Raw genomic sequence first — 15,608 nt, forward strand, 5'->3', positions numbered from 1 at the left:
ACATTGCTTCTGAAACATTCTTATTCTAAAAGATCTATTAATTTGCAAGACCCTGGCTATATTCATATGTAAGCAGATTTTGCTTTATTTAAAACAATATAACCTTTAAAATTTAAAAAGCTTTGGAAAATTATAATGAGCACCAGTAATAAAATAGTCACATATTTGTACTGGCGTAACTCCATAATTTCACCTACTTTTTAGAAATACAAAATGAAGAAATCTGAATTTTTAGAAAAGTCTTTTATACACATTTTTGTTAGAAGCATTAACAACATTATTCTGCGTGCGTAATATTAATTTCTTATAAACAATGTTTATAATGTTAAATTAACAGCACTACTAAGTAATACTGTTACAGTCGTGGACACCATAAATTAATATTTCAAAATTTATTTTCTCCCAAAAGGTTTCATGATTAAAATTTCCCATTTTTAATAATAATTTCAATGTGCTTGACTTGATACGTTTCAATAAACTCGACGCTTTCATATCAAAGGAATTGTTATTGAACCCTGCTGTTTAGACTAATCAATTTTGGAAAAAAGTTTTCAACCTTTGTTCGTGTTCATGAACACTCTTCTTTAAAATTTATATGTGGATAGTCAGGAAAAAATGTTTAATAAGTATACGTTTTGAACTTCAAAACAAATTTTTTTTATATTCATGCAAGTGTGTTAGTGCTGATGTGCAAGAGAAAAAAACAATACAGTCTACTCCCACTACAACGCGATCCGACTTACGCGAAATGGCTATAACGCGATTTTTTCATAAGTAAAGAACTTTAGACCTAACGCAAATTCCTCGCCCACAACACGAAAATTTTCGAAAGGAAATCGCGGTGTGTAAGTATCGGCTTTGTTATTGGCTAGTAAAAATGTGTTTTTTTTTTGGTAAATTTACCTTCATTCTTTTAGCATCACTGGCAGCGGAAGTTCCCACACCGTACTAGTCTGAACATCGCTTACACAAATAACTACTCCTCATTTTCTCTTTATTTTTTTCATTCTAAATACAGTGGCTCCAAAAAGTGTTTGTACACCTACGACTTTGAATGAAATAGGATCCTATCCATTGGTTAGAATTAATATTTGGAATAGGTATTTAATAATAAGATCTATGATCAATTGTCAACAAAACTACATAATTTTTTTAAAAATATTAAAACTTAATTCGTTTAAAATAAAAAACCAAAAAGTGCCGGTAATTTTATCTCACAAAAGTCTTTGTACACTTTAAAAATGTCTATTTTTTGTTGAATAATCTAACTTTTTATTAAGTTATTATTTAGCAGAATATCATGCAGTATCAACAACACCTTTAAAACGTCTGGGAATAGATTTCATTCTTTTTTTCTTCTTTTTTTGCGTAATTTCTGAGTAAGTGTTCAACCACACTTCGAGTCTGACTGTTTCTAGCTCTATTTTCGTTTCAAAACCGTATTTTCGTAACCTAGCCTCCAGATATTTCTAAATATGGTACATTAAGTTCAAATCTGGAGAGTGAAGGAGTATTTAACTTTGGGACAATTTTTGAGGCACAAGACGCAAACGTTGAAAACCGTGTGCTTCTTATCGTTATCTTGATAAAAAAATAAAATTGTTTCCGATAACCAAATTTTTGGCTAAGAGTTTAAAATTTGTGCTTAAAATATTTAAATGAACAGCATGATTCATTATTTCATCAAAAAATTCCAAACTACCCTGATGCTGATTATGCACCCTCACACAAGAACACCTTCACCGTCCCGATTATCTGGTCCAACTAAGTTCTTAAGATTAAGTACCTAATTTTTTTCTTCTATTTATAATTATATAACAATTTAACGAAAAATGTTGAATTCATTTTTATCTATAAGTAAGACGTAATTCCAAAACGTTTTGAGCTTATTTAACATAGGTGAAAATTAAATATAAAAATTTTCATTAAACTCTGCAGAAACTTTTACAGCAGTCGAATGTGTGTTTTTCATAAATTTTTTAACTGTAAATATCCGATCACGCTTTGTCAACTTTGCCGGTTGACCTTTTCTTACCTTGTTTTCCGTCCGATTCTTTTCTTTAAAGCATTTTAGCAAGCACTTTACTATAGAATGGAATAAATTAACTAATTTAGAGACATTTCAAACCAATTTATCGCTTTTGTGAGGAAAAAATTCAAATTTCGAATGGTGTTTGTGGTTTTTTTACGAATACCAGCCATTTTAAAGTAATAAGCACAATATTAAGGAATAAAAAAACAAAAAATTAAAGCCAAATGACTTTTTAGGGTAAACACAATGCGAAAATAATAAAAAAACGACATATTATAATTTTAATCATGAATTTATTCGAAAATGTTTGAGTATGCGATGACTTTTGTGGCGTATTATTTCTCTGTCTCTTCGTTTTTTGACCCATTTCAAAAAGAAGATCCGACAGTATTTTGAAAAAATTACAGGGTTTCATTTAGAATGACATAGGAATGATGTGAAAAAATATTAAACTTCATATTCGTATTCAGTTTCGCGTCATTTTTGTTTTACTAAAAAAATTTCGAAGTGTACAAACACTTTTGGGAGCCACTATATAAAAGTTCATGAAATGCAATGACACCTATGAGCGCTGTTTCATCTAAAGTTTGTGAAGTAGAAAAAAAAAAAAAAAGAAAAAAATTCCGACAATTAAAGAAAAGCGAAAGATTTTATGCGATCGATGTCGAAGATAGCACGACAATTAGGTAAGAGTGACTCTTGCATATGTATACAATTAAAAGTCAAAAAATGGAAATCCGTAAAAGTTCACCGTGTAGTATCTAATCAAACTGCAAAAATTATGAAAATGGAAGCTGCTCTTGTATTGCGATATTGTGAATTTAAGAAACCAGACAGAGGGGTGTTGCCGTAGAGGGAAACGTAATAAAAGAACAAGTGGAGCAACTGTATTGTGTGGTATTATGAATATATATAAGAATAACGATTTGATCACACAGCATACATCATTATCACTTTTTTTAAGTTATAAATATCATTACTGGATCTAATGTACATTACAGCTATAGTGCATTTGTTTTTCTTACTACATACTGTATGTATCGTACTGTTTTAAGTTATATCTTTCTTTCCCATTGATCATTAATTTTGTTCATCATAGCAGTATTTTCTGTTGAACAACATGTTTTTTTTTTTTTTTTAAATGCAAATAAAAATTCAGTTTTTTATGTAAGAAACAGTAATGTATAGTTAAGAAACGGTTTTTAATAGTTTGAGATATTGTTTAAAAGTGTCTAAAATAATTGGCTATGTTTGTAAAAGTTTTTACCCATACCTTTTCTACAACGCGAAATTTCAACGAGGGTTCTTGGAACGCATCCGTCGCGTAAGTCGGGACTCGACTGTAATAATTTTACTTTCTTCTTTGTTTTTATAATTCTATGTTTAATTATAAAGGTTAGGCTATAGGGGAAGTGGCCATCAGTGAACCGGTTTCATGATTGGACTTCGAAGATATTTTCCCCACCAGAGTTTTCTCAGGCACGAAATCAGTTTTAATGTCCTTTTTTGTCTCAAAACAGTTCAATGCAGTATCTTCAAGGATCTTGAATCAATACATCATATTATTAAACGTCCAAAAAAGATTTCTACTAATCACTTACTAATGATTGACATTTACATTTTTTTACATGCTTTGAATATTACTGAACAACTAAATGGGGACATTGACTTGAAAGAGTGCATTTTCAAGTATTATTACCCATATTTAAAGTTTTACCATGAATCGTCACAGCAGTAACAACTATGAGAACATTCAAATTGACGCAATTGCTATCATTGAACCTTTAGATGTTTCTATGAATGAACCTGCTAACAAAGTGGTCCGATCATGGAATCATATTATTATTATTATTTCAGCTCAATTATCTTTAAATCAATTTTTCTTAAATAAGTGTGATAATAATGAAACTTAAAAAAAAAATTTGGAAACTCTCTTCAGTTATTTTATTTTCAATTTAAACCTTGTGTAGTTGATTCAGTACTTGTTGAAGTATATTTTAATAGAGATTCAAGTACATTTATTGTTCGAGAAAAATACCAAAACAAGTAAAATAAAACCAGTCAATAACTGAGGGAATGCAACGTGCTATAGCAAAATCCTTCTCGTAAAGTAAAAAAATTATGGATCAAAATTTTTGAACTTGCATGAAACAGGACTCCCATTTGTTCAAAAGAGGCTCCATAAAATTTTAGCTAAGATGAGTAAGTCACATGTTAGAAAATATCATTTATTGAGTGAGGTGTGGTGAAAACAGCTGTGTTGTGTGAGTTTTGAGGGGGTTTTATGTTTCTCCTGTGATAAAAAATAATTAAAAAAAAAAAAAAACAATTTTCTCTTTACGAATAACTTACGATTATTTGTAGCGTTTATTTATCTCCTGTAATAACTATTTATATTTTACGGTTTGATTTTCTTATTTGAGAATGTGGTAAATCGATGGCAATCGAGGTGTGGTAAAAACAGCTGCGTTGTATGAGTCCTGAGGGGTTTTTACGTTTCTCCTGTGATAAAAAACAATAATAATAATTAAAAAAAGTTTTCTCTTTTTGAACAACTTACTATTATTTGCAGTGTTTGATTATCTCCTGAAAAACTATTTATATTTTACGGTTTGATTTCCTTATTTGAGAATGAGGAAAATCGATGGAAATTCATTGGTCCATCCACAGCAAATGATTCCCATGAATGGACCAAATGTTAAAATATTTCTTTTCAATTTTTATTCTTTATTGAAGACAGTGAAAATAAAAGCGAATATTTTTATTAAAAGAGAAATGATAAAATGAAATATTAAAAGATAATTCCTATCTTCAATATAAAGTTTGAGTCTGAACTACTTTCTAAAAAAGGTCAAAAGTGTTATGTGATTCATTGACGGCAACCTTCCCCAACTATTTTAGAAACTATACTTCGCATCTAGAGATTATTTTTAACCTAATTTCAATATTAAAGGCAAGTAAAGCAACTATTTTTAGTAGCTTTTTTCAGTGGCAGCCCTGCATTGTTGTTAAAAAAATTCTTTAAATAAAGTTTTTAGCTTACTACGCATAGATTTTTCTTTTTCAAAAACATGCCACATTAATTTTTAAAATACTGAAAAATAGCAAGTTACAATGCTATACGTTTTATGGTAATGAAAATCTTTACTTTTCAACCATTGGAACTCGCAATTCATTCGGAAAAAGATAAGATAATCAGTATTTTAAAAAAGAAATCCAGTTTGATTTTACCTTCTGCTGTGAAATTTTTTAAAGCTATATCTTTCACCTTTATAAGCTCTTATTCTTCATCATCATCATTGAGATAAGGAAAAAAAAAACAGAAACAATCGGCTGAAATTTTATCAGGCAATAAACAGACGTTTATGAAGAAAGACGTCTCTCAAAAATTAAGATGCCATGACGAATAGGCGGAAAATAAAAAAACACATTTTTGCACAAGTAAAAATACCCATTTCCTGCGGATGTTAGTAGTTAGTTTTTTTCTTTTTTAAATTGCATCGACAAACAGTTTTGTGGATTAATCATCAGTTTTGTATCATGTCAATTATCATTTTTGCATCAGTAATGCTATTTTAAAAATTATGGTAGACCGGAACACGCTTACAAGGATTTTTTTCAATGAATTTTCTAAATTTTATGTTTTAACTTAGGAATTTTTTGACACTGCGGTTTTATGAAGCAGTTAATGGAGTCAAAATTGGTATATTCGGTTGTTGCTCAGTTTGTGTTTTGAACCGTTAAAAAAATATTTTTTAATTCGTGCCCCGGACGCGGGTCACCGTGTCCGGAGCACGTTTACGCATATTTTTTTTGACACCTAACTTGGTTCTGTTAGTGTTTTGAACATAACGTCTGTAAGAGAACATAACGTAACGTGTTAAGAAAACAACTTTGTTACAGACTGAATAATGTATAAAGTAAAAGTTGAACGGACATGAAGCACTACATGATAGTAAGCTATAAGATACGAATTTGTATCTTAATTAAAAATTGAATGGGAATTTTCAAAACTAAATAGCCTGAAAATACTAAAAAGATTTCAGAAGGTTCGGAGCAAAAAAATCGTCAGGACACGTTTTGAAGTAAGACACAATAAGAACATGCGTAAAGGTGCTGAGACGTCAATCCGTAAACTTGCTCCGTAGCCAAGTTTGGATTTATTTTTAACGTGCAAAAAAAAAAAAAAAAATAAATAAATAAATAAATAACATTTCAGTTCATAGAAATACAATTCTCAAAATAAGATAAAATTCTGTTAATTTTTTATATTTGTTCTTTCTTAACTAAGTATAATTTATTCACAATAAGTTTCAAAACGTTCAACTCAAAATTTACTCGACTTGGTAGAAAACAGATTGTTCTTTCTGCTGCTAGACCAAAGCTCGACTAATGCTCAAAAATTTGTGAGCATATTCGCTAGGGAGCAGCACCAATCTGTTATGACTGTTAACTCTACAGTTATAACTCATTTTGAAAAAAGGGCACTGCGTAAACGTGCCCCAGTCTAACTTAACCGGGTGTGGGAATTTTTATCACTTTTTTTTTTTTTTTTGCAGAGTAAAATTGAGGCATTGTGTATCAAAACCAGCTCAATCCATTTTTAAAAAATAACAAGAGAGACAGAAAAATATATCATTATTTGAGCTGTTTTCAATGAAAACCAGATTTTTACAGCAGGTTTTGACCTGATTGAGCAGAATGAGGTTTAAATCGTGATGTAGCATAGTAGCATCCACCAAGAAATTGAAAATTATGAAATAAATGAACCTTTGGAAACTGTATGAATGTGTTGGGTTTGAACCTGTTTCAATCTACTTTTTAAAACTTTACAGGAGAGACAAAAACATGATTTGAACTGTTTTCAAAGAAAACCGAATTTTCACAGCAGTTTTGTACCTGATTGAGCAGAATTCATTCCAAATCGCGATATAGCAAAATAGTATTCACCAAGAAATTGTAAATTACTAAATAAAGACTCAAGAATATTGTAAAAATGAGCTAGTTTTCACGCTAATGCCTAAATTAATAGGGCTCGACCGATGGCATTTTTTGGCCGATGGGCCGATGCCGATTGTTGGCCGATTGTTCAAAGATGGCCGATGGCCGATGGCCGATTGTTTTCCTCCAAATGGCCGATTGCCGATGGCCGATGGCCGATGCCGTTGGCCGATGGAAAAAAAAAATCAAACAGAAATAAATTGATAAAATTGTCAGAGATTTAAAGGATGATTGATTCATTTCACTTTACTTCCTTTCTACGAATAAGGAATTGCAATCACAAAAAATAAAAAAAAAATCAGATTTTCACCTAATTTTTTATTTTACGATCACCCAATTTAAACTTCACAAGTTTTATCGGCACATCTGTACATGCATATGTACCTAAGAACATGTAGATGACCGAAATATCCATTTTGAACGCTTCCTCAGTTAATTATCGCAAATTCTCTTGTGATGTCTTTATGCGCGTAAACTTACGTCACTCAAAAACGTTATGAAATAGTAAGTTGAAAACTCATACGTACGTAGTATGATCTAAAGGTTAGAGGACAAGTTGTATAAAACCTTACCCTGAATAGTTCACATTACCGAAGCAAATCTATCTACAAAATAGTCGCCTTGAACGACTATGCACTTCTGCCAATGTTCGTATAGCTTTTAGAAGCGCTCCTGGAAGACATTTTCGCAACTTCCTGTAAGGCCTCTTGCGCTGCTGCTTTAACTTCATCGTAGGGAAGAAGGCGACTTTCATGTTGAGGATGCACGGTTCGATTGGTCAATACTCTGATATGACAAACAAATAACATAACATTCCGTTGGACTTAGCTCCGTGTGACTTTTACCTGTTCCCAGCAAAAAAAATTTGCATGGACGACGCTTTCCTCCGTCAAAAGAAGATAAAGCTGCATCATAGAAGGTAGCGAACATTTCGTCGGACTTAGCTCCGTGTGACTTTTACCTGTTCCCAGCAAAAAAAAATTTGCATGGACGACGTTTTCCTCCGTCAAAAGAAGATAAAGCTGCATCATAGAAGGTAGCGAAAAATGGCTTTCAGAAGTGTTTCCAAAAGTTATATGAACACTGGCTGAAGTACATAGTCCCTCAAGGTAAACTTTTGAAGGTGGATGTGCTTCTGTAATGTGAACTATTCTAGGTCAGGTTTTATACAGCTTGTCCCGAACTTTTGGATCGTACTACATACAATCTATATAGGGTGTAGTTATGCTTCTCCTTTTTTGACTGCTGTACAATGAAAGATAAAGAACAACAGTCAAAAAAAAAAAAAAAAAAAAAAAAAAAAAAAAAGAAAGAAAGAAAGAAAGAAAGAAAGAAAAAAAGGAAGAAAAACAAAAAGACTGTTTAATAAACAATTGATTTTTTTTTAATTGAACATATAACTAAGATTTCAGTAATATTGTAATGATGTATGGATTTAAGTTCACTAAACATAGTTAAAAAACATTAAATTATGTTGTTAAATCATTCAAAAAAAAAAAGAATAAAACTATGAAACCGTCAACAAATTACGCAATTAAATTGGAAAGATTGCACGTAGACATTTTTTAGTCATCAAATTAAAAAAAAAAGATAACAGATAAATTACAATACTAAATCATAAAAGAAATATTTTTTTCTTATTTAAAATTTATGAATAGAAAATTTTGCATTTTTCAAAAAACTAAAACAGTGACATAAATTTTGCTGGAAAAAAAATTGCCATGCGAGGTTCTTAAAACGCAGCTATAAACAAAATCAATATTTACACAAAGTTAATAACTGAATACATATGACTACTTGATCTGATGTTTGCATACATAATATTGAACAATTAGATTGTTCAATCTTTTATGAAGCTTTACAAACAAGTTCAAATTAAATTGTTCAATTTAACAGCAATTTTCTGAAATTTAAAAAATTGCATAATAGAAAATCCTTGAAACTTTTCTATAAAAAACGAAAATAACTTATTCATTGATTTTATATAAATACATAAAAATAGTTACTTACAACAGAAAAAAAAATCGATCGCTAGTAATAATACAAAAAAGATGGCGCATTACGAAATGGAGGGGGGGTCACCCTCTGATTTTGCAGTAACTCACACTTCGGCCCCAACCTCGGCCTAATATTTGTAGTACAGAACCGCTAAAACCAACACCTCGGAAGAGTTTCTGAATCTATTTCAGCACTTCCGAAGAAAAAATTCAAAAGTCCCTTCGATTTCCGAATTGTGTCACCATTCAAAACATCTTTCTTTAATCAATTTCTTAAATTAATGCTCTAAATTCTTTCTAAACAATAGATAAAGTTTGAAAAAAAAAAATCTCTAATTTTATGAATGGTGTTAGTTTTAAACAACTCAGGAGTATAACTAGAGTTTAATTTCAGAAATTGAGGGAGTGGGAGGAGGGGCACACAAGTGTTCTCGGAAATTCAAAATAGTCGTAAAAAATAGAGTTCAAAATAATCATAAACATTAAGCAAAAAAACCCTTCCGAAACTTGCACCCGAGTTTGTATTGACTTGCAGTGGCGGATTTAAAATACAGAGTGTTTTAAAATGAATAGCGGGGTTTTGCCATCTCATATTTGTTTCCATGGTCTCCAATTTGGCAATATATCACCAAATGACCGTCAGTCTGAGACGCTATCTTAGTTTTGCATTGAAATAAGTAATTAATAGCCACAAAAAATGAGTAAAATGAGTAAATGAGCTTTTCAGAACACCCGATCGAAAACAAAAAGGGAAGTGCACAACTGGAACGTACGCACACCCCACACGCGAAAACTTATCCTTCTACAGTTTACCATTTTGGAGTTATGACTTATGAGAGATACTACGTACATCCAGCAGCAAAAAACAACGCAATAATTAACTTGTTTGGTACCTGAATGCAGTATTAAAAACTCTTTCAGGGGTGACTCAAATAAAAATTCATACTGAAATTTAGTAAACAATTTTATATGAAAACAACCTTTACTTTGTATTAAAAGGTAAAACATCAAGGGTCTTTTTTTTTTCTTCAAAAACATCGGAAAATTCCATCGGCTTTTCGAAGTTTTTAAGGCCGATGGGCCGATGTTTCTTGCAATTTAGCATCGGCCGCCGATGCCGATGCCTAAATTGTTGAACCATCGGCGCCGATGCATCGGTCGAGTCCTAATGTTAGAACACCAAAACCATCTGTCATAAATTCACCAAAAAATTGCCTAAACTAGTGTTTTTAATACTCCAGTTTTCTATTTTTTTAAACCTCCCCCTCCCCACTTTTGCATCGTTAAAGACAGCCTAAACATTTTTGACTTTTAAATTTTTAAGAGTTTGCGGAGGAGAAATAATAAAGCACTCCTAGCTTCAAAATGGCTTTCAATTCAGTTTTTTCAATATTTTATACTGCAGCCCTTGAGTAGCCCCCCCCCCCTTAGATTGTCCAAGATATAAACGATTTGAGACCTCAATATCGTTGGTTAATTTGCGAACTTACCCTCTTTGCAAGAGCAGGGTTTTTCGCAAACTCGTGCTCCCGTTATTATTCTCGTTTAATTTCTCTTTCTCTCCCCCCCCCCCCTATTTCCATTCTAGCGAATGTTGTATTGAATGACATTGGAATTTTGTAATTCCTCAAGTCTATTGTTAAAACTGCAGGAACGGTTGCCTATCGATGTTTCAAACCCGCTTGAAATTTCACCCCGATTCTTTCTAAAATTCCCTTTGGATGCCCTTTGTTGTGGTGGAAACATTTCATCTCATCAGCAATCACTCTAAATCGATGATTCAGATTCAACTTGAAGACATTTTAAGAGCGCAGATAATTTTCACTTATGCGTGTAAAGTTTGCAGAAAAAAAAAAAAAAAAAAAACTGCTAATGAAAAAAAAAAAACCGAAAGGATAATCGAAATTAGCAAGAGAAAAGGCTAAAATTTCAATTAGAGACGATTATTTCGAAAAATCAGGGATCTATAGCGAGCTACTCCGCGGTCTGCAATGCAGTGAGTTAGAAATAACAGAGTTTACACATTAAAAAAAAGTCAAACGGCGCGAGTCTAAAAAGCCACTCCTCCAAAAGCACGTTGCAAACAAAACAAGCCCATGGCGGAAAATCGAGAGAATGTCGATGTAAATTCGTGGCTATGGAACGATCTAGTGGTTAAAGCATATTTTTCAAACACTTAATTTTTCTTTAGTAAAAACTGAAAGAAAATTCATCGAATTTCTTTCCGTCCCGACCTCCGTCTCGGAAATTTTGTCCAAGACAGAAATCCGTCCTGAGACGGAAGGTCTTGCACCCATGATATAGATTCATATTTATTAAAATATTTCATCCAGAACGTAGTGTTACTTCTTGAGATATGGCACTCACAATGGGAAAAAAAAGAGCGTTCGATTGCGCCACTCCCTTTTCAGCAGCTGACGCCAAAATAGAATCATTTCTTATACATTCTAAGGGCTACTTGTCGATACATTTTTGTTTGATTGCGTTCATTATTTGTTTGAGATACAGCAGTCACAATCGAGGACAAAAATGACGTTCTATAGCTCAACCTCCGTTTGAGCTATTGACACAAAAATTGTATCGTTAAGGGTAACATATGGACCAAATTTTGTTTGATTCCACCAGTTACTTCCTGGGGAATAGCAGTCACGCAAAAACGCAAAAAAAAACGTTCCATTGCTCCACCCCTTGGAGGAATTCGTGCCAAAAACCAATGGGCACAAGTTCACACAGGGGCACATACGTGTACCAAATTTCGTTCGATTTCATGCAGCAGTTTTTGCTGTAGAGCGGCTACAAAAAACTGGTCACCCACATACGTGACACACACACACGGACACACAGACAGACATTTTCCAAAGATTGTCGAAATGGACTCAACACACCACAAAATATTTGAATCCGTCAAAATTCGAAAATTTGCACGAATCCAGTACTTTTTTCTATATATTAGATATAGAAGAAAGTAAAAAAAAGAATATGACTCCCTATTTGTTTACTAAACATTTATATCATCATGAAATGTCGAGTGCAGAACAAAATACATTTAAATAACTACTGTAGATGGTCAGCCTGCTTATGAGGTCACTTTTGAACAGTGCCCACGGGTACCTCAAAACGAGTCTTGATTACCCGTTATTAACGGTTTGGCAGAAAAGCGGAATTGGCAGATTATAAGAAAGGTTTTAATTAATGAAGAAATAAGAAATACTGCAATAAACCCCTTTAACCATGTGATAAAGTGTACATGTCTTTTTTTTCCTGGTAATAACTATATAAAACATTTAAGCCAAGTTTGAAGTAAATTGAAGATAAAATTTGCTCATAATGCTGTGTAACAAACAAGTTTACAGTCAGACAAAATGTAAAAGGGAAAACAAAGTCATTGCTTAGGACTTTGTTTTCCCTTGTCCTCCCTTAACAGTTATGACAAAAAGAAAAAAATGACTGTACAATTTTATTTTAGAAAATAAACACATACAAGATGTAGTGTTCAAGAATGAACACATACATTGAAAAACTCATTTATATAGAAGATAAAATTTTTCAAAAATTCAATAAATAATAACAAACGAAAAAGCTTTACTTCTGCGTGTAAAGAAATTATATGCAAGAGATTACATAATAAAAATGCAGAATTTACCATTTTTACATAAAAATACATGCACAGTAAATTTCTTGAAAGAGAGATCAATAAATGCTTGCAATATTTTGATACATTACTACAGGTATATCGGATTATTACTAGTCAAAATTACATAATAACAGAAATAAAACAATATTAGGAAAAAACCTCAAGGATATTTTAAATACTTTTCTAATAAAACTGATCTGAATGAAAATGCATAATGTTAAATATGATTTGACATAAAGCAATTCTTTATCTTCTTTTCTAAACAGATAAGCAAGGAGCATAAAAAAGCTATTTATATATCAAAAATTAAAGTGACCAGATAATAAAGCCCAAAAGCACAAAAATGTTGAACAAAGCTTCCAATTCTTATTTTATTTTATTATTATATTATTTATTTATTTGAATGTATTACAAAACATAAATGCAAAAATTTGTATGCTCACAAACACCAAAACAAAACTACTCAAACATGACAAAACAAAGAGGAAGGAGATTAATCTAAAACTAAGCTCTGTTTTAAAAAAAAATATACCAATTCTTTGCAACATTAATGACAGTAATGCATTGGTAATAGTTATTTCAGATGGTAAAATCTGTGCACCTTAATTTAAATTATTCCATACAATCATTTAATTTTTCAAGGAGTTTTATTGAGCTCATTATGTTAAAAAGTTTTATGAAAGAGCTTTTAGGTAATTAACAGGAACAAGCTTAAATATAAAAAGTAAAGTAACTTTTACAAAAAAAATGGATTATTTTTTTGCAAATAGTTAGTTTTAGAAATAAGAACTAAAGAACTGAAAGAAATTGTTAAAGAGCTTGTAAAGAATAATCCCTTCCTTTGATACATATTGATCACTTTTGCCATAATTTGATAAGATTACTTTCGATCAAAGTTAACAACAGATCATCATTTTAAAGCTAGACTGCAAAACTTTAAAAAGATTTAAAGTGTTGTCCATTGTTTCATTTATTGAAACTATCTTAAGCCACTTGCTCCTTAATCAAACAGCAGTTTCAACATTTGGGTTTTCTTTCAAAGCAGTCTTCTCTGCAACTGAGCAACTACATTTTGTATTTAAAAAAATAATAACAGCAAAATAAAGGAATCTTTTTAAGAAATGAAATAATTACATCTAACTCATAAATAATTCGTGTACTGTGAAAATTTGTTTCATCATTCTTAAGAAAATCAATTGAGCACAGAAAAATATCACACACAAACATACATGCACACAAAATGTAGGAAATATTGCACTCACTATTGAAAACCATACTAATAAAACCACAACATGAAAGAAAATTCAACAAAACCTTTTCTTTTTCTTTTTTGTTCAAAAAGGGCATTTTCTAATTAAGCATTTTCCATTTTAAGTATAAAATACATCTATGATATTTACAATGACCATACTTTGATCCCCTGGGTTACATGTAGGACTGAGATGTCAAATGAAGGTCGTCATTCAAATTCTTTATACAGCAGATAGTCAATTAAGCGCTTGGGAATGAGGAGACTCTGAATGTCTTCAGAAGGAATCATTTTCCGGACTGCAATCCTGGACAGGAATAGAAGAGGCTTGACACAAAGGGATGCTCTCCAAAATGTGACTGGTCCATATCTATTTCTGAAAAAAATTAAAAAGAAGGAAGAAATATTCTTAGTAACTTTTAAACAGTGAAATTAAATCTGGAACAATGAAAATTACTAATATACACCATAAATCACACGCACACACTATATATATATATATATATATATATATATATATATATATATATATATATATATATATATATATATATATGCTGATCTTTCACTTTACATATTACAGTATGAGCAAAGTTCGAATACATATTTGTCAATGTAAGCTCATGAATATACTTAAGTCAAAAAAAAAAAAAGACTAAAATCATTAATTGATTACTATTATTTTTTTATTATTATTATTTTCATTTCCTATATATATATATATATATTTATATTTATTTATTTATTTTTGAATTTATTTTAGCCGCTCTATGTATACATTACACCAGCTTATATGCATGCTCAAAGGTATTAATAAATATTAATCAATTCTTAAAGTTCAGATGCAATTAAGGACATGATCAAGACATACCAGAGTAATTTTAATGAAAAGTCCATGTTATTTGTCTTATTCTTAATGTCATAATGTCAAATTATTAATCATTTCTATCCCTCTTTCTTTTTATCATTTGTTTCTTTAGAATTTAACATTATTTGTTGATTTAATTTTAGCAATTTTGCTGTTCCTTCAAAAATTAAAATGATTTCACATTTAACTGTAATATTTTGGTTTTAAATCAATATAAATATTTTAAGATTAAAAGAGATTATAAGCTATGCTTTAATTAATGTCATATTTTTCTTTTTAGCTTAGTTTTGAATTTAAGAAATGACTGTTCTTGATCAAAATTTGATCTTACAAGACTTTTGATATTATTCAAAATAATCATTGTTAGATATTCAAAGAGAAAGCATTAGCTGTAGTTAAAAGAATTTGAGTAAACTGAAGAATTAAAATAAAATTTATAGAGTGATAATTTTTTTAAAAAGACTGAAGTTAGTTAGAATTACCACTTATAACTAGATTTCACTTGAAAACAATGAGAAAAAAGTCTGAATTCATTCTATACGCAACTTTACGTTTTATTTAAATATGGCAGTTAAAAAAAATTCTTGTTTAATAACCTATTCCCACATTATCTTACTTTAAGCTATGAAAAAACAGCATGTCATGAAATATGAATAAATTAATGCATTGAATAGGAAAAAAAACTGTATACATTGTAAAATACCTACTTTTTTGCTACCTTAAGAAATTTAGTTAATAACTCATCAATGCATAAAAATAAAAGAAGTTACAAACACTTTTCAGTATTTGTAGATATCAAAAATTCGAAATAATATAACAATACGTAA

At 30.7% G+C, this 15,608-nt stretch overlaps 1 protein-coding gene across 3 annotated transcripts in view; it reads right to left on the reverse strand.

Annotated features, from left to right (window-relative positions):
• Window positions 1-13,184: 13,184 nt before the first annotated feature.
• The window catches only part of LOC129219634 (WD repeat and SOCS box-containing protein 1-like), a 42,879-nt gene continuing 40,455 nt past the window's right edge, over window positions 13,185-15,608 (reverse strand). For 2 of the 3 annotated variants that reach the window (XM_054853895.1, XM_054853894.1), the window contains exon 10: window positions 13,185-14,289. In XM_054853895.1, the coding sequence (XP_054709870.1) occupies window positions 14,124-14,289 (166 nt within the window). In that variant the 3' untranslated portion in view covers window positions 13,185-14,123. The remainder of the gene's footprint in view (window positions 14,290-15,608) is intronic. The other variant, XR_008580427.1, reaches the window with a different exon arrangement.

The sequence above is a fragment of the Uloborus diversus genome, chromosome 4, assembly GCF_026930045.1.
Source record: "Uloborus diversus isolate 005 chromosome 4, Udiv.v.3.1, whole genome shotgun sequence".
NCBI classification, from domain to species: Eukaryota; Metazoa; Arthropoda; class Arachnida; order Araneae; family Uloboridae; genus Uloborus; species Uloborus diversus.